The 27,277-nt window shown below is 44.5% G+C and overlaps 1 protein-coding gene and 1 long non-coding RNA gene across 2 annotated transcripts; one reads left to right on the top strand and one right to left on the bottom strand.

Moving 5' to 3' along the window:
- Nucleotides 1-313: 313 nt before the first annotated feature.
- LOC147347160 (uncharacterized) lies at nt 314-10,378 on the bottom strand. Its single transcript, XR_015152179.1, has 3 exons — nt 10,206-10,378; nt 2,189-2,316; nt 314-733 (listed from the first exon to the last, which is right to left on the bottom strand). It is a non-coding gene; the product is annotated as an uncharacterized LOC147347160 (long non-coding RNA).
- Nucleotides 10,379-18,981: 8,603 nt separating this feature from the next.
- Nucleotides 18,982-22,682, top strand: LOC147347159 (BOLA class I histocompatibility antigen, alpha chain BL3-6). Its single transcript, XM_086369600.1, has 8 exons — nt 18,982-19,075; nt 19,414-19,683; nt 19,880-20,155; nt 21,061-21,336; nt 21,453-21,563; nt 21,990-22,022; nt 22,161-22,208; nt 22,371-22,682. Exons 1-8 carry the CDS (start codon nt 19,012-19,014, stop codon nt 22,373-22,375), a joined length of 1,083 nt encoding a protein of 360 aa, XP_086225726.1. The 5' UTR covers nt 18,982-19,011; the 3' UTR covers nt 22,376-22,682.
- Nucleotides 22,683-27,277: the final 4,595 nt, after the last annotated feature.

Raw genomic sequence — 27,277 nt, 5'->3', positions numbered from 1 at the left:
TTGCATGCATGCATATTGCTTTTTATATTTTGATGTTTTTCCCCTGTATGATCCTTAAGGTGGGTTACATCTTAATTGATGATTATAATCTTTAGTACCATAAAATACCTTTGTTTCATTAATAATTTTTTTTGCTTTGAATCTAATCATGTTTGATAATAAGATCAAAATCTCAGACTTTTTTCATTTTAGATTTAGTTTATATATATGCCCAGCTATCCCAGGGATGGCGGAGCCTGGTGGGCTGCCGTCTATAGGGTCGCACAGAGTCAGACATGACTGAAGAGACTCAGCTGCAGCAGCAGCAGCAGCATACCTTAATTTTAAATTTAATGCTTTTTAAAATGTATATTTAAAGCTTAATTTTAATTCGTCTAGTTCATATCCTCAGGTAATTTCTTTAGAGCCTGTAATATCAGTAGCATGTTTCAAAGACTTTCAAAGGCTTTCTTTCTTTTTGAATATTGTCTATAAATGACATATTGGTGGGGAGAGAATCCTTGGATCATGACGCTTTCTTCAGAACTCAATATTCTACTCTTCGACTCTGACCTTGAAAGCCACCACTTGGAAATCATCTTGTCCTCTCTGCGTCTTTGGGCTACTGTTAGTGCTCGTGTGCATGTGCAGGCGGTGATGGTGGGAAATCACACCCTTCTCTCAGGAGTTCTCACTGTGACGTCATTATTCTAGATATCCTGGAAGAAGTTCCGGGTTGGAAAGCTGATCAGTCCTGCAATCATAAATCGGGCAGAAGAAATTTCAGATATACTTCTTTCTTCAGAGAAAAGACTCAGAGAATTCAGTCGTAAAGGAGGGGGTTCTGAACCTAGAAACCTTTCTTTCTCTAAGATGTGTCCTTAGGTTGTCAGCGTGGCTGTGACTTCTCAGAGTTCCTTCCTCTTTGTGTGTCATTCACACCAGGCAGGGACGCCGGGGAGGGAATCTAAGTCCAAAGCACATGATAGTCTAAGAATGGAACCTAGACTAAAATAGAGTCACAGCCAGAGGTCTCAAGATGGTAAAAGGATATTTCATATCTAACAGTGAGGTAAAAAGAACATTGGGAGAGAATCTCAAAACACTGAGAGTATGAGTGAGGCATTTCCTCAAAAAATTAAAAATATAATTACCATATGGTCCAGCATTCCCACTTCCTAAAGAATTAAAAGAGAATTTTAATCTCAAAGAGATCTTAGCACTCTCACGTTCATAGCAGCATTATTCACCCCAGATGGGATGCAGGAACAGCCCAAACACCCATCGATGGATGAATGGAGAATCGGAATGCGGCACATGCAGACGCTGGAATACTATCCAACCTGAGAAAGGGAGGAAATTGTGCTGCGTACTATATCATGGATGAACCTCGAGGACATTAGGGTAAGTGAAAGGAACCAGTCACAAAGAGACAAGTAATATATGATTCCCTGTATATCAGGTCTCTCAAGCAATCAAATCCATGGGAACAGAAAGTGGATTAGTGGTTGCCACGGTTTGAGAGGAGGGGGAAATGAGGAGCTGCTGTTTAATGGGTATACAGTTTCAGTTTTTAAAGATGGAAAAAAATTCTGGAAATCAACTGCATATTTATTTAAATATACTTAACATTAATGACTGACTCATTGGAAAAGACCCTGATGCGGGGAAAGACTGAAGGCAGGAGGAGAAGGGGACAAGAGAGGATGAGATGGCTGAACAGCATCACCGACTTGATGGCCATGAGTTTGAGCAAGCTCCGGGAGTTGGTGATGGACAGGGAGGCCTGGTGTGCTGCAGTCCATGGGGTTGCAAGGAGTGGGACACGACTGAGTGACTGAACTGAACTGAACATTAACGAACTATACATTTAAAAATAGTAAAGATGGTAGATGTCACAATAAGATTTTTTTTACCAATTTAAAGAATACTGGGAGAATGTATCTCAAAGAGGTATCTGTAAGAGTGGAGAGAAACAGTGTGGGTTTGGACTAGAAGTTTCGGACTTGGTTTAACAGGTGGTGTGCCCAAAGTACTCTTTAATGAAGCACCAGGTAGGTTCAGCACTTGTTGGTATATATGCTTACAAGAAACAATTTAGCCTGCACAGCTCTGGGTGTCTCCTGAATTGCTTTCTCTAATTCACTTGAACTTTCATGGTGCCCTGTCATCATCTAAAGTTATATGAGCCCATGTAAGAGAACCTGACCTAGAAGCTGTGGTGTTAAAATTGCTTCTTGTTGGGAATCTCTGGTGGTCCAGTGGGTAGGACTCCGTGCTTTCACTGCCGTCAGCCCAGGTTCAATCCCTGGTCTTCCCGCAAGCCAAGCAGTGTGGCTAAAAAAAAAGAAAGAAAGAATTGCTCACTGTCCTTTTGTTCTTTTTCTCTAGGAAAATTGATGAGGGATCTGGAATATAAGACAAGTGAGTATTTGCAGGGGATAGTGGCTGAAGTTAGCAGCTTTCCTGTGAAGGTTCATTACTCAAGGTCAGCAATTCTGTTTTAAAAAGGAAGGTCTTTGTGTAACTAATGTATCCAAATTCTTTATCCTGATTTCAAAACCATAAACCTTTCCCCAGATTTGCCCAGCTGTAGTGATCCCAGTTCTTATCTTTTTTTCCTCTTCAGTCTCATCGCACTGCCTGAGGCCTTGAATTTTCTGTGTTCTTTACACTCTCTAAATATGGTTGCTAATAGTCTGAACACAAGGTCAAAAGCAGTCTTTGTCCTGGTCCCCTGAGGAGCCTCCCACCATTGTCATGAAGGCCCAGAACCTATGGGACAAATCTCATTTGTATCTTTTGTGAGGCCACACCTTTGTCTCCTTGTCCCCACAGTGAGGATCATCCTGAATTCCCCGACAGCCAATGGCTACCTCTCAGTGGCTCCAGATGGGAAGAGTATGATGTTCACTGGCTTGTGGATGAACAAATGCCAGCGTGGTCAGAGATTTGATCCGGAGTCTGGGGTGCCGGGCAGTAAGGGCTTCACGTGGGGCAAAGTGTACTGGGAAGTGAAAGTGGACAGGATCTGGTGGGAAGCAGAGGAGGAAGAAGACGCAAGGAGATACAGGGCTGGAAGCAGAGGCGTGTTTGGCAGTAGAGATCTTGGATTTACAGGCATCACTGATGGGTATCATTCTCCTGGATACAGAGAGGAGAATGAGGAGGTGGAGGAGGAATGGTCTCAGGAAAATGGAATATGGCCAAAATTCTGCCTGGTAGGGGTGGCAAGAGAGTCAGTGATAAGAAGGGGATTTCTCAACTTCACCCCCGAGGCGGGGTTCTGGACTCTGCAGCTGTCCTCAGCTGCGAAGATTGAGGGCAGAGTAATTCTGGGCTCTTATTATATATTATGTTATATATTAATATATATTATTTATTAATATATAAATTATATTAATTATTATAATTAATTTTATTTAATTAAATAAATTAATAAATTTATTTACTAAATAAAGTAAATAAATTTATTTACTCTGCCTCTTATAATTATATATAATATATTAATATTTATATTAATGATATATTATTAATCAATACCACCATTTTAATATATGGTTTAAATATTAACAATTAATATATATTATATTAATAATTAATATATTTATTATATTAATGTATCATATTATAATAACATAATAATCTGGGCCCTTCCAGATCCTGTCCTACTGCCCCCAGAAGATTGGAGTTGCTCTGGATCATGATGCTGGGAAGGTAACCTTTACCAATGCCAGAACTCAAAAGTTCATTTATGAATTCTCATCTGCCTTCACTGGGAAAATTTTCCCTTTCCTGTGGCTTAACTGCATGAGATCTAGACTTACGCTGAGACCCTGAGAGAAGACCTCCTGGCACAGCCCCAGGTTTTGTCATTCACCCTTTATTCCTTTTCATCAGTCTCAGCTCTCTGCCTCAGCTGGATGGTCCTGCTGGGTTTCTGAATGCACTCAGATGACCGGAGCTTTATGGCAGTCATGAGTGTCTTGTCCTCGCAGCTTTGTCTCTAAAATGGGGATTGTAATAGTTGATCTTTCTCTAAGGGGAATGGTTGGAATGTCTTTAATGTGTTTATTAAAATGTGTCTTAACTAATTTATCTTTTCTGTTGCCTTTGATTTGGTTCTTCACCTGCCACTGAGATAAATGTATGAGAATGACTGTATTACAGAATCTCGGCTCCTGCTACAAATAGTAACTGATGACAACATCCACATTGATTTATAAAGCACCTTTTCTGTCCCATAATTTCTCTTGCCATCCTTCTAAGCAATTGTTGTTGTTCTGTTGCTCAGTCGTGTCTGACTCTTTGGAACTCCATGGACCGCAGCACGCCATGCCTCCCTGTGTTCACCATGTCCCAGAGTTTGCTCAAACTCATATCCATTGAGTCAGTGATGCCATCCAACCATCTCATCTGCTGTCATCCCTTTCTCCTTCTGCCCTCAATCTTTGCAGCATCACTGTCTTTTCCAAATCATCTAAGCAGCTGAGAAAATGGTAAATATTTGGCAGTTCATAACTGTTTAATCTTTGATACACTATGAGATTTGAGATATCTGGTGTAAGAATTCCTTTATCTGCATATTCTGATAATTTTTGCAGTGGGAAGGCGAGAGGGAAAGCCATGTAAGGTTCAGGTGTATACGAGTTTTTGGAAGTCACTTGGTTCTGAAGTCTATGTCAGCTGTGTTTTGAGGTGGTAGAAATAGATACTAAGCTTAATGTTAAATTAGGAGTCTTACATATAAGCAGCAGAAAACAAATTGGCTGATGTTAGAAAAAGGGAAAATAATTTTTTTTAAAAAGGAAATTAATTAAACATCACTGGGGCATCTGGAGTGCAAAGAGGGAGGGATACGTGTGCCTGCCTGCATGCAAATTCTGGAGGCATGTCCACATGACCTCCAGAGAGGTGGGAGCTGCAGTGAGAGAGGGAGGAGGTGGAGTCAGCAGGACTTGAGAGGATTGTTGAATTGTCAGGATATAAACAGAATACATCATGCATGAGTCCAAGCTATTGGAGAGTGGATATAATCTGATGAGGAACAGAAGAGGAAGAAGTAACAACGCTTACACACGGAGCCAGAGGTGTGTTTGGCAGTAGCAATCTTGGTGGATTCACAGACTCAACTGATGGGTAAAGCTTTCCTGGATACAGAGATGAGAATGAAGAGTTGAGGAAGGAATGGGTTCAGGAAATTAGCGGTTAGAATAGGCCCTAGTTCTTCATGTAATTAACCCCTAAATCAAAATCTGCCATAAGCACACCAGAGTATAGGATGCCTGCCTGTGCTCAGCAACAAAAAAGCAAAGTGTGTTTTCGGCTTCTGTAATAAGACATGGTCTCATCAAGACACATGCAGTTCAGCATTCTCTAGACATGGGAGCACATGCTACTTGCCAAAGAATTTCCCATACTTAAACTCCTGGGTTCAAAATGTGGGGAAATTTGCTCTGATAGCTCAGTTGTTTAAAAATGTTTTGCTGAAGGAATTCTCTGGTGGTTCAGTGGATAAGAATCCCCTTGTATTCAGGTTCAACCCAGGGACATGGGTTCAACCCTGGTTGGGGAAGATTCCAAGTACCTCAGAGCAACTGATCCCATGTGCTGCAACTACTGAAGCCCCTGGGCCCAGAGCCTGTGCTCTGCAACAAGAGAATAAATGGGAAAAATGGGAATGGGGCGGTGAGAAGGCTGTGCGCTGCAGCTAGAAAGGAGCCACCCCCACCTCGCCCCCACTCTCTGCAAGTAGAGAAAGCCCATCCGCTGCAGCGAAGACCCAGTGCAATCAAAGATAAAAATTAATACTTAAAAAACAATGACAAAATCTTTCTCACTGAGGAGACACAGCTTTCCCAGACTACAGCCCAGCCAGGTGCAAGCCACTGATATGCAAACTAACCAATCCAGACCCCAACCCTGCCCACCTTCCCTACCCACCCCCCCCTACTCCCACCCGACCTCTGCTCCCTGGTCTGGCCTTTGTACCCTAAGAGGCAATATTCCTCTGCCTTAATAATCCCAGGGCCAGGTACCAGACAACCAAAGACCATTACTATAACACAAAGCCTGGTGATATTTGTTCATACCAGCCAATCCTAATCTGTTTTCCCTGCCCTACACCTTGACTTTCCCAAGGAGACCTATTAAGGGTCTAGCCTTTATTTTCCTTTCATCTTTGCCAAACTGACAGATTTTAATTTTTCTTTCCATTTTCCCTTTCACATTCCCATTTTTCCCATTTATTAATAATGAATTTATTATAAATAAAAAATTTACATTTCTTCCTTTCCAAATTGTTTTCTGATAGTCTTTATTTTCCAGTCTCAATGTAGGAATTTTAAAATATTGAATTTAAGGAAGAAAAATCAGCCTCCTGACCCCAGGGAACAGGTGTGATACTCACAGCTAGACCTCAGAGTTACTTGAAGCTGGCCTGGTGCTCAGCAGCTAGGCCATGTTGTTCTCTTTGGAATAAATCATTTTATAAAATAGCAACATCAAATAAGGATACACTGAAATCATAATAAAGTGAAACAAAAGACAAGACTATACATAATTTCATTTAAGCACAGAGAAACAGGGCACTGTGCAATGCAGAAAGTACTGAACATCTCCCTATCCTGGGTAACATACCTGATGGTTGCAAATGCTCCTTTATCCTTGCTCTAGTCTGCCCTCCTTATGGATGTGATTGATTGGGACACCCAATTAGGTAATTGACCATGCTTCCTGGCAATACTCATTTTGGAGTAAACCCCTCTTTTCTCCAACCAAAGCCCAAATCCCACAATAACACATTCTTTCTTATCCCCTCACTCTAAGATGCCCTGTGGTTCCCCACTGTGTGCATTCTCCCTTGCTGTGTCAAGTAGTAAACACAGTGAGTTCAACTAAGTGTGTTCCTGGTGGTCTTTGGGTGAAGAATATCGACACATGCTAATGTTTTGTCTATCACATTTTTTAGGTGTCTTTAAATTTGATTATGGACACATGTTTGCATGCTCGTGAGTTTGTGGTTGCCATGCTGCTGCTGCTGCTAAGTCACTTCAGTCGTGTCTGACTATGTGCAACCCCATAGACGGCAGCCCACCAGGCTCCCCTGTCCCTGGGATTCTCCAGGCAAGAACACTGGAGCGGGTTGCCATTTCCTTCTCCAATGCATGAAAGTGAAAAGTGAAAGTGAAGTTGCTCAGTCATGTCTGACTCTTCACGACCCAGTGGACTGCTGCCTACCAGGCTCCTCCATCCATGGGATTTTCCAGGCAAGAGTACTGGAGTGGGGTGCCATTGCCTTCTCCGGTGGTTGCCATAAAAAAGCTTTATTTCTTCTTTGCGTTTTTTTCTTAAACCTTTGAGTCATGCTTAGAAAATTCTTCATTCGACAATTGTGAAAATTTTATGTATATTTTTATTTAGGTAGATGATGAGGAGGAGAATGGGGCCCAAGGGTAAAAGGAAACAAAAAACTGAAACTGGGGGCAAGTATCACTTTACACACACTAGGGGGAGGAATAATAGGTAAAGAATTCAAAGGGGGAGGGAATTCTAAGGTTTTCATCTTCTGTTTTATGTTTTTATAATTTTGTAGGGCCAACAGGGTATTTTATAATGGGGTATTCAATAAACACTTTCTCCTGGCTAAGTGAAGACATAAGTGCTCGCTTATGTTTACCAGGTTAACAGAAATGACATCAAGAGCCTCAATGTAATATAGATAAGAAATAGCTCCAATAATGAGTGTTTTTGAAAACTGATAACCTTGAGGTGATAAATTATGTTTAGGTTAATGATGTTAAAGAAAGTGAAAGTGTTAGTCACTCAATGGGTCTGTCTCTGCGACCCCATGGGCTGTAGCCCGCCAGACTCCTCTGTCCATGGAATTTTCCAGGCAAGATTACTGGAGGAGGTAGCCATTCCCTTCTCCTGGGGATCTAGGGATCAAACTCGGGTCTCCTGCACTGGAGACAGATTAAATTTTCTTGGGCCTGCTGTATTTTACAGTAATGTCCAAGACCCACCTAACTAAATGTGTGAAGATAATTTCAATGTACTTCAATCTATGAGTCATACAGTATCTTGGGAGAATGAAAACTAAACCATCTAGATATGCTCTGTCAAATACAGTAGCTACAAGCCACATATGGCTATTTAAACTAAAATTTAATTAAATAAAAATTCAACTGCTCAGTGATGTTAGCCACATTTCAAGTGCTCAATAGCCACATAGAGCTAGCACCTACCGCATGAAAAGTGCAGACCTAGAACTCTGAGTAGCACTATTAGTGATGATATTAGTGGGCCTCAAGTAAGGTACATTAGACCCATTTAAAACCAAAGGGCCAATATTATTTCTCACACAGATTACATCAGATTTATTTCTGGGATATGGATAAATATTAAGCTGGTACCAACAAATCCAAAATGGGTCAGGAATGAATTTCTCTCTCGTGCCTTCAGACACAAACTATTCCCAGTTCCAAAGGGGAAACACCTGTCTCCCAACTCCCTTCCTAGGTGGAGACACTCTGGCATCAAATTTCTGGGGGTAAGTTCTCTTAGAAGACCCAAGAGGCAGAGCCCTAATAAGTAAAGGTTGGGAAGCACAGAGTCCAGTTCAGGAAGAGGGAGTCTAGAAGTGAAGAGACAAAGAGGTGGGTGCTAACTTGTAGTCTCCCTGCTTTACTCAGAACAGTAGTTCTCAAACTGTGGTCTGTGGAACCCTTGAAGTCTCTGAGACCCTACTATGGGAGACGTGAGGTCAAAACTATTTTCATAACATTACCAAAAATTTATTTACCTTTTTGTTTTAAATATGTATTTCTTATTTTGGCTGCACTGGGTCTTCTTTGAGGCATAAGGGATTTCTCTAGTTGCAGAGCATGGGCTTTATTTAGGCTCAGCAGTTACAACCTGAAGGCTTAATTGTCCTTTGGGACGTGGGATCTCAGTTCCCCCACAGGGATCAAACCCTTGTCCTCTGCATTGGAGGGCCATTTCATAACCATTGTTCCACCAGGGAAGCCCCTACCTTTTTCACTGTGTTGACATTTGCACTGAGGTAAAACAGCAGAAATGAGCCTATTTCAAGAAACAGCAATAGCAGTTATTTAATTCTTCACCACCATTTAATTGCAGAATAAAAAAGCAAGTTTCACTGAAAAATATCCAGGTTGTAGTATTAAAAATTATTGTTTCTACAGTCATCATTCTTCAGTACACATTTTAGAATATCTGATAGGATGAAATGGGAAGTACACATAAAATACTTCTGCTCCATTTTAGAGTACTATGTCCCAAGGAAAATAATTTTTCTGAGCTGACTTAGCTTCTTTTTTTATGGAATACTATTTTCACTTTACGAATGAATAACTGGAAAACTATGATTTTTTAGATTTAGTTATTTGGCATAATGAACATGAGTTTCTCCCTTCCAGGAAATCAACTTACAGTATTTATTGCCAATGATAAAATGCAAGCTGTCATGAGAAAATTAATCTTGACAGCTTCCCAGAACTGACAAACTTTTCTTGTGTAAGCTGTGGTGACATGAACAAATGTGATCGTTTGATGATCCTAAATGTCAACACTCTAAAATCTACACAGCTTGGTAAAGCAATAAATTACTTTTTAAAAAATCATGCATTGATACAATATTCATTCAATGTACAAAACAGACCTATGGACTCTTATGCAACAGATTTGGAAATATTCAGATATAGTTTCAAGTTCCACATAGCAAAATATTATTTATGAAACCTAACACTTGTGTAGTTTTAGTGTTGTATCAAAGATGAGTAGCCATAATTATCTGAAAATGTTATTCGAAATACTTCCCTTACCTATATTTGTGTGAGGCTGGATTTTTTCATTTACTTCAATCAAAAAACAATTAAATACAGAAGCAGATATCCAAATACTTCAGTCTTCTAATGAGGCATACAAGAAAAGAATGTAAACTTTTGAAAGAATGTAAAATCTAGAAGGCTCACTTCTAGCTGTACTATTTCATTTTTGAAAATAGAGACTTTTCTTAAAAATATTTCTTTTAATGTAATGGGTTATTAATATTACAATTGAATCAATCGATTTCTGTTGTTTCCATTTCTAATGTGGCCAATGTTCACAGATATAACACACATAAGTGATACTATCTTTGAGGTCCCAAGTTGTATAGTCATGCACTGATTCTGAAACCGAAAGTTTGTAAACTTGTGACTTACAGGATCCTCCAGGAAGTAGGAAAAGGGTCAGGGCAAAGTCCCAGGTCCCCAGGCAAGGCTCTCAGGGTCTTAGGCCAGAAGGTGATGTCTGGGCGGGGGAGTCAAACCTCGTGGGATTCCCCACCTCCCTGGGCTTTCACTTTATCTCGGCTCAAATTGTGTAGGGTCTTTCTGCCTGGATACTCATGACGAGTTCCCAGTTTTCACTCCCATTGCGTATTCGGTTTCTAGAAGCCAATCAGTGTCCATTCCTGGCTTTAGGGTCTCTACCGACCAGCCCGGACTGATTTTCTCAGGCTCGGATGGTAGGGGCTTAGGAACTCAAGCGCTCCGCTGCTGTTAGGGTCCCGGGGTCTGACCAAGATCTGGCAGAGGGAGATTCTGCAGGGGGAGGAGCAGGGGGCTGCTTGCTGCGGCGCAGGACCTCCAAGCAAGGCAATTTCGCCTCACGCGGCCCAGACTCCAAACTTATTTGGGCTAAGAAGAGCCTGCAGCGATTTGTTCTGGTTTTTTTTTTTTTTTTTTCCAGGGTTTTGGTCTAGAACCAGCTGAATCTGCGCAGCTGGAGGCCTGGCTCAGCTGTAGCCTGTGGGGCCCTGGGAAGCCTCACCTCTGGGACCCGTGACCCCAAACTTTGGTTCATCCTCGGGGCCAGAATTTAGATTTGGGTACAGGAGCTCAGAACTTTTTAATTTGAAGGTTTGGAGGTGGATAGATCAGGCCTGAGGTATCCAGACAGCAGGTCTCTCTCTGTTTAGATCCATGAAGAGACAGGAGTCTAGGGTCCTGGGCTCTTAGGCCTGGGAGGAGAAGAAGGTGCCCTGAAGGCTTCATAGAGGGGAGAGGGTGATGCTTGGACAGAAGGGTCCAACCTTGGTGTCCTTGGTATGGTGTTGTAGGTCTGGGGAGGAGGAATGTCTTTTTCATGTCTCAGGAAAATGTTAGGGGGACCCACGGCCCAGACTCATGGCTGATCTTGTCACCCTTGTGGCCTCCAGGCTCCAGTTCACATCCTGTCCTTTGATCTCCAGGAAGCACCTTCATGGCCAGCAGCCGGACAGGTCTTTCTGCCAGGCTCTTGGGCCAGTGTATTTGGCACAGTGGTCCCTGCCGTCTCAGCTCATAAAGAGAGGATGTCTAAGTAGCCCCTGACTGTGAGCTGAGGATGGGCTCTGCCTTCCTTAAGTCTCCCTGTCCCTCCCACTCCCCCAGCATCATGTGTGTGGGGTGTAGAGTGAGGACTGGGGTGGGGGTATTTCTCTGGAAGAGAGGACTTCCTTTAATCACCTCTGTTTTCTCTTTTTCTCTTTTCCCTTCTTCCACGTGTATTTGAGTCGTGTCATATCTGTAATTACAGAAAAATACCAAAAACATGAGTACAATTTCCCAGCAAAATATGGAGCTGACACTGTGTGATTATCATCCAGGTGGAAAATAGAGCCTCTACTAGCACCCAGGCCAGAAGCCCCTGTCTGTGTCTCTCCTCACATACCCCACCTCCCTGCACACGTGTCCACTAAGGACCCTCCCTCACACCTCTCCTGTCTGATTCCTCCCCTCTACTCCTGTGGCCTCCATCCCATAATGTCACTGTTTCCTCCTTCTCCAGGAGCCTCCCCATATTTATAGGGATCTCCTCTTCTTTCTCCCCACTTCCTCCTCCTCCTCACCCCCAACTCTTAGGCCCCATTATAGGGATAGAGGTTCCAGAGTTCATTCCCTGGAGGAAGAGTCTATAACCTTGTCAGTGGCCAGAAGAAGTGACAAGAACTTGGGGTTCAAGGTCCCATCCCTTGATAACTAGAACACCCTGTATGTTTGTGAGCTCCACCCTGGACTTGGAAACCAGGTTTTACAGCCTTCATATCTGATCCTCTCTGAGGACAAAGTCTTTGGTTGTTTCGTGGAGAGAGAAACATCCATGTCAGTGTGTATTTTGGAAAACAACTCACATTTTGAACTTGACACTGGATGGACACCAGCTTGTGTGCACAGCACTCACCCACTGCTGGGAGCCTAGAAAGAGCCTGGGCAGATCTCTGGTAAGGAGGTCAAAGGGGAGCTCAGGTATCCAGTCATCAGCCCTGTGGCCACACGGGGGTACGACCACTCTTCCCTCTCCATTTCTGCACAGGGAAGGCAGAGGATGCATTGTGGTCTGAGTCAGACAGAGGTGGCTGCCCTAGTCCAATGAGTGGGTGAAGGTACTTTCTGAGCAGCTCTGGGGTCAGGCTCAGGGTTTAGGCAGGGATTGGAGGAGAGGAGAGCCCTGGAGCCCTCCCTGTATCTCAGGTTTCCATCTTTTCTCTCTCTGTCTCCTCTCTGCAGGTCACTGATGAAAGACCCTGGAAATCTCAGAGTCAGTAATTGATTCTTCACTCCCTGTTTGTTTCTGGTTGATATTAAAATGTGTTTTAATTTTAGCATAGTTTGCAATTTACAAAAAAGTAGCAAAGTTAGTAGAGAGTTACTATATATCCCACACTCAGTGTCTCTATGGGAACATCTTATACTACCATCATACGTTGGTCACAGCTAGTGACCAATATTGATACAGTGTTACTGAGCTCCAGAATTTATTTGAACTTCATTAGTTTTCCTTTAACCTGATCCAGGATCCCATCAAAGACACATATTAAGTCTGGGAATCATGTCTCCTTCAGGCTCCTCTGGCTGTGACAGTCACACAGACTTCTCTTGTTTTTGATGACTTTGATGTTTTGGGGAGTACTCCTTGGAGATACAGTAGAACATCTTTCGATTTGACTGGGGCAAAGGGTTATGGGGAAGAGGACCACAGAGATGAGTGACATTCTCCAGTCACCAAGGGTATGGTATGCACTGTCCACTCGATTATCACTAATAAGTTCACCTCACCACCTAGTTAAGGTAGCATTTCCCAGGTTTCTTCTTGTGAATTTCTATTTTTACTTCCCCACTTTCCACACTATACTCTTTAGAAGGAAGTCACCATGCACAGCCCACACTTAAGGGGTACTCTTCTATCGACAAGTTTTTCAGGGGTTTGTGCAAAAATAAGTTTTCAAATGAGTTGAACAAGTACTAGATTGATGAACAGAGTGGATGGAGAGTCTCTGAGTAGCTTCATAAGAAACTGCTGACTCGTTTCTAGTGGCTGCACTGCTTCCTATTCCTGCCCCAGTGAGCAAGGGTTTTTGCAGCACCACGTCCTGGTCAGCGCTTGGCATCGCCTGTTCTTAGATTCTAGATATTCTATTAGGTGTGATGATACATTACTGTCATTTTTAAATTTACATTTCCTAAAAACATAAGATGTTTAGCATCTTTTCATATGCATTTCCATTGTTATGTCTTTCAAAGAGGTGTCTGTTCAGACTTTATTTTTAAAAGGTTACTGGTTATTGTTTGTTGAGATTAAGAGTTCTGTGTACATTTTAAAACAAGTTCTTTATCAGATACATGAATTTGCAATAATTTCTCCCAGGCTGTGGCCTGAACTCTTTTACTGATATAATAATATTCATTAATGAACAGATAGATTTTTCTGGGAAGAAAAAGTGAGAAATTTCTAATCATTTCTGAGTAGAGGACGTGAGTGAATGGGGAATGAGGGGAAGAACATGAACTATTTATTTTTGTACATTCTTAAGTATATTTTCAATTCTCTTGTGTGCTGGTAAATAATGTTTTCAAAAATTACAGGGGATTAAAAATCCCTTACATTTGTAAACACTTGACAGATCACCTTCAACTCATACATTAGGACGTACATTCTGATCCTCTGGCTGGGCTGGTGCTCGCCATATGGCTGTGTTATTCTCTTGTTGGACATAGGTCATCTCACAGAAGACCAACATCAGACAAGGACATCTGAGTGCATGACACAGAGAGACAAAACAAGACCATGACATCATTCTAAGCACAGACCAAAGAAGTGGCACTGTGCCCCTCACAATGTACCAAATCTCTCCCTGTGCTAATACTAGTCACTTCTGCTTTTTTCCAATCACATCTGTATCCTTGTTCTAGTCTGCCCTCCCTACAGGCAAGACTCACTGAGATGCTCAGTCATAGCAATGCCCCCACTTCCTAACAACACCCAATCAAAGTGAGCCAGTCTTGGGTGTGAAAGTGAAAGTCACTCAGTCGAGTCCAGCTCTTTGCGACCCCATGGACTACATGGTCCATGGAATTCTCCAGGCTAGAATACTGGAGTGGGTAGCCTTTCCCTTCTCCAGGGGATCTTCCTAATCCAGGGATCAAACCCAGGTCTCCCATATTGCAGGTGGATTCTTTACCATCTGAGCTATCAGGGAAGCAGTCTTGCATAGATGCCCCTCAAAATCACCCAGTCAAAGTCCACATCCTGTATGTCAGTGGTCCTCAGCATTTTTGGCACCAGGAATTGATTACATGAAGACAATTTTTTCATGGACCAGGGGAGGGGGGAATAGTTTCAGGATGATTCAAGCACATTACATTTACTGTACATGTTATTTCTAATCTAATGTTGGCACTGATCTGACAGGAGATACCCGTCCAAGCCCAGAGGTTGGGGACCCCCTGCTCTATATGTTCTAACACATCACAAGAGACGCCATGGCCCCTGATGCTGTGTGATCTCCCTTGCTGCATCCAGTATAAATCCAACTTGATTGCCCACAGATTTGCTCCTGGTGGTCTTTGACTGAAGAACATTGAGACATGTTACCTGTTTGCCAAAAAATTTTGTGTGTCTTTCCATCGGAATAGGTGCATATGTTTGTATCTTATGAGTGTCTGCTTGACATAGGCAAGATTTATATGTTTTGATGGCTTTTCATCTTTGGGTCATAAAATGCTTCATTCCACAAGAGTAAAAACTTCATGTATATTTTTGTCTCAGAGAGAGGGGTCCAAGGGTGAAGGGAAACAGAACTGATGGAATTTGGAGAGAAAGTATAGCAGGAGTAATAAGTAAAAGGTAATAAGGTGGTGGATTCTAATGTTACATCTTGTGCTTCATAACTTTACAAGTATGTACAAGTTCTACGAAGTATTGATATCTGTTGTGTTCAGTTGATAACTTCTGTGTGTCCTTATGTTTACCAGGTTAAGGAAAACACCAAGAGATCAAGGATTATACCCATTTATCATTATCGGACAACTAGCAGTGATGGGCAGTTTTGAACACTTACAACCTTAAGGTGATAAACCATGGTTTGGCTAATGTCTGAACACTCTGTTAAAATACACATTAAAGAAACCTTCAGAGCATGCTGTATTTTAAAGCTACGTCTAAAACCTGCACAGACAAATCCATGACTTCAGTATTAAGATCATTTTAGTATGCATCAACCTATGAGTCACACAGGATCTTTTAGGGGAAAGAAATGGGAGAGTAATTAACAACATTCTAGATATGCATTGACCAATATGGTAGCTAGTAGCGACATATTGCTATTCAAATTAAAATAAATAAAAGTCCTCAGCACAACAGTCACTTTTAGGTGTTAAATAGCCTCATGTAGCTACTGGCTACCTGAGTGGACAGCACAGACATAGAACAATTCTTTCACCACAGGATGTTCTGTTGGAATGGACTGCTCTTTATGATTTGTGGGCCTCGAATCAGGTACATTAGACCACGTGAGGTGAAAGGGCCAATATTATTTTTCTTAGACACTATGTCAGATTTCTGTCTGGGATATGAATATGTATTAAGCTAGTGTGTAACAAAATCAAACTAGGTTATGAGTGGGTCTGGCTCCTTCAGGCACAAACTGTTTCCAGTTCCAAGGGGGAAACACCTCCCTTCCCAGATTGAGGACACTCTCTGGCATCACTTTCAAGGGGGTGAGTTCTCTCCTAGAGGAGCCCAGGGGCAGGGCCCTCAGTTAAGTTTGGGGAGGCAGGAATCCAGTTCAGGAAAAATGATTTTCCAAAATGAAGAGGAGGCAAAGGCAGGGATCAGTTGAGAGATGCCCTGGTTCATTCAGAACAGCAGTTCTCAGAGTGTGGTCTGTGGAACCCTTGATGTCACTGAGACCCTTTTATGAGATCCCTGAGGTGAAAACTACTTTCATATCATCACTCAGATATTATTTGACTTCTCACTATGTTGACATTTGCTTCGATGTAAACAGCAGTAATGAAGACTATGGTAGCAAGCTGCACTAGTAATTATTTTCACCAAAACTTTCTTGTAGAAAAAAAGAAAACTAATGATCAGGTTTGCTTTAAAATATCTAGAATGACACATTAAAAATTCTTATCTGTTCTTAATAAACCAAAATGGAAAAAATATGAAAAAGAATATATATTTATACACATGTATAAGTGAATCACTTTGCTGTACCGCAGAAATTAACATTATAAATCAAATATCCTTCAATAAAATAAATTTTAAAAAATAAATAAAAATGCTTATGTTTCCTAATCATCATTCTTAAATACACATTTTTCAAGTATCTTCTGTGATGACATGGAAAGTACACATTGAGCACTTCTACTACATTTCAAAGTCCTATGACCCAAGGAAAAACTCTGTGAGCTGAACTAACCTCTTTTTCATGGAATAGGACTGCTACTTGAAAGAATGAATGACTCAGAAAGACCTGTATAATTTAGTGAAACAATGTATTACTTTGTAAGAATCTCATATTAGTACAAGAGATATTCAATGTGCAAAATAGGCTTATGGATTTTAATGTAATAGAATAGAAAATAATCAATGATATTGTTTCAGGTTCACTGTGGAAAAACCTTTGAGAAACTACAATTTGTATAGTTTTAGTTTTGTATCCAAGATGAACACCCACAATTATCTGAAAAGATTATTAAAAAATACTACTCCTATGGATGTGCAGGCTTTTTTCACTTTCACAGATACAATCAAAATAACGGATTCAATGCAGACGCAAATCTGAAAATCCAGTGGCCTTCTAGTGAAAGAGACAAGAAAGATAATTGGAAAAAATGTAAAAAGCTTTATGCTTCTCATTACCCTGTTTTTTTGGGAAATAGTTATTCATATTAACACATGGGTTATTAATATTATTCTAAATAAACCAACAAAAATCTTTAAAGTGTAGTAAGGAAAATATGCATAGAAGTGGTCACATAATATTATCCTTGGGATCCTCACTAATTTGTAAGATTGTGTAGATATTTTAATCAAAATTGAAAACAGCCCCAGAGCTAGGACTTGGGGAGACAGTGGGACAGAGTTCTTGGTGAAGGAGGGGAGTTCAGTTCAGTCACTCAGTGGTGTCCAACTCTTTGTGACCCCATGGATTGCAGCACACCAGGCCTCCCTATCCATCACCATCTCCTGGAGCTTGCTCAGACTCATGTCCATCAAGTCAGTGATGCCATCCAACCATATTATCCACTGGCATTCCCTTCTCCTGCATTCAATCTTGCCTAGCATCAGGGTCTTTTCCAGTGAGTCAATTTGTCCCATGTGGTAGCCAAAGTATTGGAGCTTCGGCATCAGTCCTTCCAATGAATATTCAGGGCTGATTTCCTTTAAGATTGACTGGTTTGATCTCCTTGGAGTCCAAGGGACTCTCAAGAGTCCTCTCCAACACCACAGTTCAAAAGCATCAATTCTTCAGCACTCAGTTTTCTTTATAGTCTAACTCTCACATCCATACATGACCAGTGGAAAAACCATAGCCTTAACTAGACGGACCTTTGTTGGCAAAGTTATGTCTCTGCTTTTTAATGTGCTGTCTAGACTGGTCATAGCTTTTCTTCCAAGGGGCAAGCGTCTTTTAATTTCATGGCGGCAGTTACCATCTGCAGTGATCTTGGAGCCCCCCAAAATAAATTCTCTCACTGTTCCCATTGTTTCCCCATTTATTTGCCATGGTGTGATGGGACCAGATGCCATGATCTTAGTTTTCTGAATGCTGAGCTTTAAGCCAATTTTTTCACTCTCCTCTTTCACTTTCATCAAGAGGCTCTTTAGTTCCTCTTTCCTTTCTGCTATAAGGGTGGTTGTTATCTGCATATCTGAGGTTATTGATATTTCTCCCCACAATCTTGATTCTAGTTTGTGCTTCATCCAGCCCAGCATTTCATATGATGTACTATGCATGTAAGTTAAATAAGCGTGACAATATACAGCCTTGAAGCACTCCTTTCCCAATTTGGAACCAGTCTGTTTTTCCATGTCCAGTTCTAACTGGTGCTTCTTGACCTGCATACAGATTTCTCAGAAGGCAGGTCAGATGGTCTGGTATTCCCATCTCTTGAATAATTTTCCACAGTTTGTTGTGATCCACATGGTCAAAGGCATTGGCACAGTCCATAAAGCAGAAGTAGATGTTTTCTCTCTTGCTTTTTCGATGATCCAGGTGATGTTGGCACTTTGATCTCTGGCTCCTCTGGCTTTTCTAAATCCACCTTGAACATCTGAAAGTTCAAGGTTCACATACCGCTGAAGTCTGGTTTGGAGAATTTTGAGCATTACTTTGCTAGCGTGTGAGATGAGTGCAATTATTCGGTAGTTTGAACATGCTACCAAGCAGGAAGGGAGGGATCAGGGCAAAGTCCCAGGTCCCCAGAGGGCGAGCGGCTCAGGATCTCAGGGTCAAGGGCGGTGTCTGGGGCTGGGACGCTCGGTGTTGGGGATTCCCCTTCTCCCCAAGTTTCACTTTCTCTCTCACAACCTGTGTAGAGCCCTCCTGCCTGGACACTTGTGATGCGGCCCCAGCTCTCACTGCTACTGGGTGTCCGATTTCTAGAAAAACCAATCAGAGTCTCCGCGGTTCCCGGGTTTAAAGTCTCCCCCGACCCGCCCAACTCTGCTTCTTTCCAGACCCAGAGGACGCGAGTCATGGGGCCGCGAGCCCTCCTCCTGCTGCTCTCGGGGGTCCTGGTCCTGACTGAGACCCGGGCTGGTGAGTGCGGAGTCGGGAGGGAACGGCCTCTGCGGGGAGGGACGAGAGGATCTCCTGGGGGCCGGGGGGCGGGGGCAGCACCCCATGAAGGAGCGACCCCGACGCCCCTGCCCAGACCTGCCCCTCTCCCCGGTCCCGGCCTGTCCCTCCCTTGCTTCCCGACCCCTCTTCTCTTCCCCCTCCGGAGTTCGGGCCCGTCTTCGACTGCTTCCATCTTGCTGGCCCTACGCCCCCTCCTCCCTCCCGGGTCCATCACCTCGGACCCGGATCCATCACCTCGGACCCGGGACCCGCGCCGGGAGGAGGTCCGACCGGGTCTCACCCCTCCCCGCCCCCAGGCTCCCACTCCCTGAGGTATTTCAGCACCGCCGTGTCCCGGCCCGGCTTCGGGGAGCCCCGGTACCTGGAAGTCGGCTACGTGGACGACACGCAGTTCGTGCGGTTCGACAGCGACGCCCCGAATCCGAGGATGGAGCCGCGGGCGCGGTGGGTGGAGCAGGAGGGGCCGGAGTATTGGGATCGGAACACGCGAAACGCCAAGGGCAACGCACAGAGTTTCCGAGTGGGCCTGAACACCCTGCGCGGCTACTACAACCAGAGCGAGGCCGGTGAGCGACGCGGGCCCGGGTCCGGGTCACGACCCCCATCCCCAGGGACCGGCGGGGTCGCCCGAGTCTGCGGGTCCAAGGGTCACCCCGACATTGCGGAACACGCCCGACCCCCGCCCGGGAGGAGCCGGCGGGGCTTGACCCGGTTTCATTTTCAGTTTGGGTTTAATCACCGCGGGTGGTCGGGGCGGGTCAGGGTCTCACACCCTCCAGCTGATGTACGGCTGCTACGTGGGGCCGGACGGGCGTCTCCGCCGCGGGTTCATGCAGGACGCCTACGACGGCAGAGATTACCTCGCCCTGAACGAGGACCTGCGCTCCTGGACCGCGGCGGACACGGCGGCTCAGATCTCCAAACGCAAGCGGGAGGCGGCAGGTGTAGCTGAGGAACAGAGGAACTACCTGGAGGGCCGGTGCGTGGAGTGGCTCCGCAGATACCTGGAGAACGGGAAGGACGCGCTGCTGCGCGCAGGTACGAGGGGCGCGGGGCCGCCCTGATCTCCCCTCGGGCTGGAGCTGGCTTCCCACGAAGAGAGAAAAATGGGGTCCCTGTGGGAACAGCGCCCCAGGCTCTTGTCAGGAGAGGAAGGAAATCCGCTCGGGTTTTCATATTCTGTACAAGACAGCCACCAGTGGCCCCTCTTCTCTGAAGGACAATAAAGGAACACAGGGTCTTAAGGAATGACGCAGGAAACCATCCCTGAAAGAGCTGGTCAGCGGTGCCCTTTGACCCCGGCCACCATCTTGTGATCCATGACTTTGTCTCTCAAGGCCTGTTCTCACCCTGAGAGCATCTTAGGAGGCCTGACTCCAGCTTTTCTGAGTCATTCAGCCTCCACCAGAATCAGGACCTTTAGTCTGTATTCTCCCCCTCACATTTTTAGAGCGCCTAGCCTAGTCTCTCATTCTAGAAATTTCCAAGGACTAATATAGATCTCTAAGATAAGGCTGTTATCTAGCTCTTGTGCTGTTTTTTTTTTTTTTTTTTCTTTCGAAACCATGGTCCTGAATGTTCTGTAGCTCAGAGGGTAAAAAAGTTCTTACTACATCTGGGGATCTGATGTACAGCCTGGTGACTATAGTTAATAATAATCCTGTATTGTATACTTTAAAATTGATCTTAATCATTCTCATCACCCCTGTCAAACAGACGCACACATAAGGTAAGTTGATGAATACATTAATTACCTTCACAGTGTACATATGTATCAAAGCAACATGTAGTACACTCTAAATATCTACAATTTTTGTTAAGTATACCTCAGTAAAGCTGGGGAAAAAAATCACTGTTCTGTCCTTTCTCAGGATGGTCACTTGATGCTGCTTCAGTGACCCACGGAGGTTACACAAACTGTGAATTTTCTGATTCTTCCTTAGACCCTCCAAAGGCACATGTGACCCATCACCCCATCTCTCACCGTGAGGTCACCCTGAGGTGCTGGGCCCTGGGCTTCTACCCTGAGGAGATCTCACTGACCTGGCAGCGCAATGGGGAGGACCAGATGCAGGACATGGAGTTTGTGGAGACCAGGCCTTCAGGGGACGGAAACTTCCAGAAGTGGGCGGCCCTGGTGGTGCCTTCTGGAGAGGAGCAGAAATACACATGCCGAGTGCAGCACGAGGGGCTTCAGGAGCCCCTCACCCTGAAATGGGGTAAGGAGGGGATCAGAATGGAGCTTCCTCTCAGATAAAGCAGGAGCCCTTCAGGATTCAGTTCAGCAAGGTCAGGGCTCAAGCTGAGGTCAGGGCCCCTTCCCTTTCTTCCACAGAACCTCCTCAGCCCTCCTTCCTCACCATGGGCATCATTGTTGGCCTGGTTCTCCTCGTGGTCACTGGAGCTGTGGTGGCTGGAGTTGTGATCTGCATGAAGAAGCGCTCAGGTAGGGAAGGGAGGGAGGGATCTGAGTTTTCTTGTCTCACTGGGGGTTTCAAGCCCAGGTAGAAGTTTACCTGCCTGGTTACTGGAAAGTACCCTCCACACACATGTGGAGTCTGGATCTGATGCTAACATTTTCCTTTTCTAAAGCACATGGGAAAATGAAAGTGAAATTTTCACCTTCCTAATTCCAGTTGGGAACCAGGTTTCCAGCACTTGAAGGTCAGAAGGGAGGTCCTTGCTGAGGACAGACCTCCACGAGGGCAGTTGGTCCAGTCCTTACACGTCTCCCTTCTCTGTGTTCCTGATCCTAGCGTGAGCTTTGGCCACAGTTCCAGAAAGTTCTCTGGGGTCCAGGACTAGGGGTTCCTCTAACATCACATGACTCAGTCTTCTCTCTGGCCTCTCACATTGTATTTTCTTCTAACAGGTGAAAAACGAGGGACTTATATCCAGGCTTCAAGTAAGTGTGGAGGGGGTGATTCCTGAGTCCCTTGTGTGGGTGCAGACAGGAGGCCACGGGGGCTCACCCTCCTCAAAGTTCCTTCTCTAGTTTCTCTCCTGTGGGTTCTGACCATGTCCTGGTCTTGTTCTCCCCCAGGCAGTGACAGTGCCCAGGGCTCTGATGTGTCTCTCACGGTTCCTAAAGGTGAGACCCTGGGGTGTCTAGATTGGAAGGGGGATGGGGCAAAGGGGACATATCGGGTGGCGGGAATCTTTGAGTGGGACATGTGAGCATGTGGGGGGCTGTGGAGAATCTCGGCCCTGGCATGATTGACCTGAACTGGTTCCTGATTCTTTTCTCTCACAGTGTGAGACACCGGCCTTGGGGGGACTGAGTGATGCTTCATCCCCCTATGTGACATCAGATTCCCGGACCCCTCTTTCTGCAGCTGCATCTGAATGTGTCTGTGCCCCTATTCGCATAACATAGGAGTTAGGGAGACTGGCCCACCCATGCCCACTGCTGCCCCTCCCCACCCTGACCTGTGTTCTCTTCCCTGATCCACTGTCCTGTTCCAGCAGAGACGAGGCTGGACCATGTCTATCCCTGTCTTTACTTTATATGCACTGAATAATGATATCTTATTTCCTTATTGAAAATAAAATCTGTGTATATGAATTTGTTTTTTCTAATTGATGCCATGAAGGGGGATTGGATAATAAAGGTGAGGATTCCTAAAGTTTGAAACAGGAATTAAATTGAAACACTGAGAACCTTCCAGAACCATCCACATTTGCTGTGCTGAGTCAGCTGCAAGAGGGACAGGCGGAAGCTGTGAGGAGCTGAGTGTGGACAGGGCCTGTGCCCAGTCAGTGATCAGTACATGGTGGGCATGCACTGGACTGCCCATGTCTGCCTATGGTCACTCCTGGACTGGGTCCTCTTCTCCATTCCTTTGTTCTTGTCCCTTCAGTAAATCCTTGTCCCACCAAGGACCTGTGATCATGGACTCAGAAGTCACCTGGGCCTGGTTGTATCTCCAGGACCATGGGCAGGGTGCGTTTCTTAAACAGTTACCCTAGGATCAGGCCTTGGTCCAATATTTAGCTCCTGTCTTTTTTTGAATGTTTTTATATTTTGCTTATTTAGTTATTGTGTATTTTTGTTGTTGGTGTAGTGACTGTTCCGTTTCATGTGTAGAGTCCTGGTCTCATTCTTCTCCGGGTGACCCCATCTCTGACAGGAGCAGGGGTCACTTTCCCTGTCATTGTCCCCACAAGCCCAAGGGGTCTGTGCACACAGGATTCTCGGTGTCAAGAGAGAATTTTCAGAGTCATCCAGCTCTTGCTCTCCTAGAGATTTTTCTGGATTCTTCTTTCCAACTTTTCTTCATCTTTTTAAAGGAACCACGTGATGGAACTTGCAAAGAGGAGGGACCCAATAGTTTCATATCTTGACTTAATTCTTGCTGGGCTTCTCTCTTCTCTGCAGTCTGCCCTTACATGTTCTAAGGTTACTGTTGGCTCCTGTCTCAACTCATGGATTTAGAAAGCAGAGTCTAATAAAATCACAGCAGGTTGAATATAAGAGCTGGAAGCAAAGGATCTTCCTTTCTGAAGAGATAAAGAGCCTTGTGTGTGGTGTGCAGGCTGATTGGTGTGGGAGGGAAGGGAGACCAGCCTTTGTGAGTAAAATACAGGTGGCATTGAGGTCAGTGCGAATGGAGGTTGTGCTGTAACTGCCATGAGGCAGCATGTGGCCTGAGGTCACATCAATAAAGACAGTATCTCTGGAATAGGGAAGCACTTTACTGACCATTCAGTGAACTGATATTTGTTGTGTGACAGAGACATGACACACTATTTTGCATCTAGGAGAACTCAGTGAACGAACAACAGACAAACCCTGTCAGCCATGTGCCATGTGTTCTAGGGGGAAGGGGTAGAGCATGACTATGAGCCTAGTAAGTGAGGAAAGTGTTTCCCGTACAGGTTGGTAAGTGCTCTGAGGTAGGTGATCCAGGGTATAAGTGTGTGGGGACAGGGCAGGTGGCTGTGTTACTAGGGTGGACAGTGGGCCTCACTGAAAATGTAACCTTTAAGCAAAGCTGTGAAGAACATGAAGGAATGTCCACAAGGAGGTCTAGGGGAGGTTCTCTCCAGGAAGAGGAGCCTCCAGGGCAAATGCACGAGGGCAGGAGAGTGTCTGTGTTCAAGGGAGAACCAGGAGGCAGCTGGGGCTGAGGAAAAGGAATTGTGATGAGATCCCATGTCCGGCCAGATCCTGTGGGCCTCCAGGATGTTAGAGGGGGTTGATTTTATCTCAGTAAGCTTAGAGTTATAGGATGATTTGAACAGAAGAGGACCTGGTGTGACTGCTCTCTGGAAGCGTCAGCCAGGCTGCTGTGCAGAGTCAGGAGGTGAAGGGCAAGGGAGGCGCAGAGGAGCCTGAGGGAAACAGCACAGGGTCCAGGCTGGGGAGGCTGCTGCTTGTCTGGGGTGTGAGCAGGGAAGAGGGTGGTGAGTGAGAGGATTCTTGATCTATTCTGAAAATGCATTTACAGCACATCCTAGTGGATTAAATCTGAGTTATGAGAAAGAGTGAAGGAGGACCGCAAAATTTGAGATTTGCAAGTAAGCATGTGGGGCGCCTACTGTGGAAATGAGGGGACTCTGGAAGGAGCATATTTGGAGAGGAATCGCCATCAGCATTTGGTTTAGGGAAGTGCAACTGAGTTGGGTTTACTAGTCTAAGGTTTAGGTGAGATGACCTTACAGGAGAAATAGATGGAAGTGTTGACACCATATAAATGATGTTTAGAACCTTGAGAACAGATGAGGGGAGAATTGGCTATAGAAGCAGAGGGATGAGGACTGAATCCTGAATCCCCTGCGCTATGGGAACTGATCAGACCACACACGTGAGCAGACGGCACCATTCTGATGTCTAGATGGCACATGGAAAGGGGTCCTGAAGGACATGAAGGAATGTCTTTCACCTGCACTCCTCTTAGAGACAGAAGGTCTGGAATAGACTTATAACATGGTTGGTGCTGATCTTCAGATCGCACATTTCATAGCAGGAACACAGATCTGGATTCCTACCTGGCTATGCACCAGCCTCCCTGTACAGCTCGTTCATAATAGACTCCCGGACTCTGTGCCCTACACTGTAGATGGTGGATCTGGGAAGGGTCCTGACTATTTTGTAACAAGCTCTACAAGCAGTCCTGAGCAGACTGGGATCCACTGACGTTAAAGATCAGAGAATGATTAAGGTAGGGAGGGGTCTTAAACACACATTTAAATGTTTTTTTTCCTGAGGGGAAAAAGACAAAACATTTGGTTCGAGTTACATGTTGTTTCTGCCGTGTGCTATCGCCAGGCTGAAAATTTAGGAAGTGATTATCGGCTCACCATAAAGAGAGTCTCTGAGTTGCTAAGAGAGTAGATCTAAATTTACTCCACACACACAGAAGAGGTAATTATGTGACATGATTCAGTTGTCAGATAAAGCTATCGTGGTGATTATTTTGCAGTACAGAAGTGTATCAAATCAACAATGGTACACCATAAACTGACTCAATATTGTATATCAATCATAATAAAGCAGAAGGAAAAGTCTCTGAATCCTTGCTCTCTGAGATTTCCCTACATGAAATTCTTAGGTAGTTCTGTATGGAGGAAAAAAAATTTCAAATTGTTCTAAATGGAATAGAGAGAGGCACACTTGTGGTTTTGGGTTTATTTCAGGGAAAACCACTGAATTGCCCTGAGGCCACAGCCGGGAACAGAATCCTCAACGCCTCCTTGGTCGGGTCCCACCCAGGAACCCCTTCCCCTGCAGGTGAGCACAGACACCACTGTCACAGCACTGATAGCCCTGATGCTGGACAATGGACCCTGTGGTAGACCCGCTCTCTGCTGCTCCTGACACCTGGACAGCACACTGCCACCCCTGCCCCATGTGCCACATGCACCTAACACATTCAGTGCAGTTCCAGTCTCTCTGTGGCACCATGTCCTAAGGAAGAGTCCAGCATGTGGTAACCTGCCTGGTGGAGCCTCAGCCTCTTTCTACCTGCAGAATATTTAGGAAGCAAGGTTTTCTGTCTAATGGAGGAAGCTGTCTGCCTTCCACCAAGATCATCAAGTGTGAAATTCCCTTCACTTGGGAAGAGAGTACAGATTTTGGGGTTGGAGAAGGAGAGTGAGGGAGGGGAAAAGAATGACAAATTTCAATCTTTTTGAGCAGTGATCTGGATCAGAACTTGGTCTGCTACTTTGTAACCAGTCAGGTTGGATGAATGAATCAATGATGTCTTTCGACTTCTTCTGTGACGTTGCATTATGAGGGCCAGTTTCTGTCTACTCTAGTTTATACTCTCAGATAAGCAGAGTGCACTTCTGAATGATGAAATGATTACTCAAAATGTCCTCCAGCTGCTGTTGTCTCTTTCCAGGCTTAAAAAAGAAGATCTATAAATCTTCATGGGATCCCTACATATATAACTGACATTTTATTGCATGTTAACTTTCGTAAGTTAGGCAATGCCAAAGAACGTTCAAACTACCGCACAATAGCACTCATCTCACATGCTAGCAAAATAACACTCAATATTCTCCAAGCTAAGTTTCAATAGTATGCGAACCTAGAATGTCCAGATGTACAAGCTGGGTTTAGAAAAGGCAGAGGAACCAGAGATGAAAGTGCCAACATCCGTTGGATCATAGGAAAAGCAAGAGAGTTCCAGAAAAACATCTACTTTGGCTTTATTGACTACACCAAAGCCTTTGACTGTGTGGATCACATCGAACTGTGAAAAATTCTTCAGGAGATCGGAATAACAGAACACCTTACCTGCCTTCTGAGAAATTGTATGCAGGTCAAGAGGCAACAGTTAGAACCGGACATGGAACAACAGACTGGTTCCAAATTGGGAAAGGAGAACATCAAGGCTATAAATTGTCATCCTGCTCATTTAACTTATATACAAAGTGAAAAGTGAAAGTGAAAGTGGTTCAGTCGTGTCTGACTATTTGCGACCCCATGGACTGTCCATGGAATTCTCTAGGCCACAATACTGGAGTGGGTAGCCTTTGCCTTCTCCAGGGGATCTTCCCAACCCAGGAATCAATCCCAGTTCTCCCGAATTGCAGGCAGATTCTTTACCAGCTGAGCAACAAGGGAAGCCCAAGAATAATGGAATGGCAGCCTATCCCTTCTCCAGCAGATCTTCCTGACTCAGGAATTGAACTGGGGTCTCCTGCATT

Source organism: Bos grunniens, chromosome 23 (assembly GCF_055505025.1).
Source record: "Bos grunniens cultivar Pamir isolate PY7600 chromosome 23, Bosgru_T2T1.0, whole genome shotgun sequence".
Lineage (NCBI taxonomy): Eukaryota > Metazoa > Chordata > Mammalia > Artiodactyla > Bovidae > Bos > Bos grunniens.
Note: the sequence above shows the minus strand (reverse complement) of the source record. Positions and strands in the feature narration are given on the sequence as shown.

Coding starts and splice junctions, on each gene's coding strand:
- LOC147347159 (XM_086369600.1), top strand. CDS start 19,012: ATGGGGCCGCGAGCCCTCCTCCTGCTGCTCTCGGGGGTCCTGGTCCTG. Junction 19,684..19,879: donor CTACAACCAGAGCGAGGCCG/GTGAGCGACGCG, acceptor GGGGCGGGTCAG/GGTCTCACACCCTCCAGCTG. Junction 21,564..21,989: donor CTGCATGAAGAAGCGCTCAG/GTAGGGAAGGGA, acceptor TTCTTCTAACAG/GTGAAAAACGAGGGACTTAT.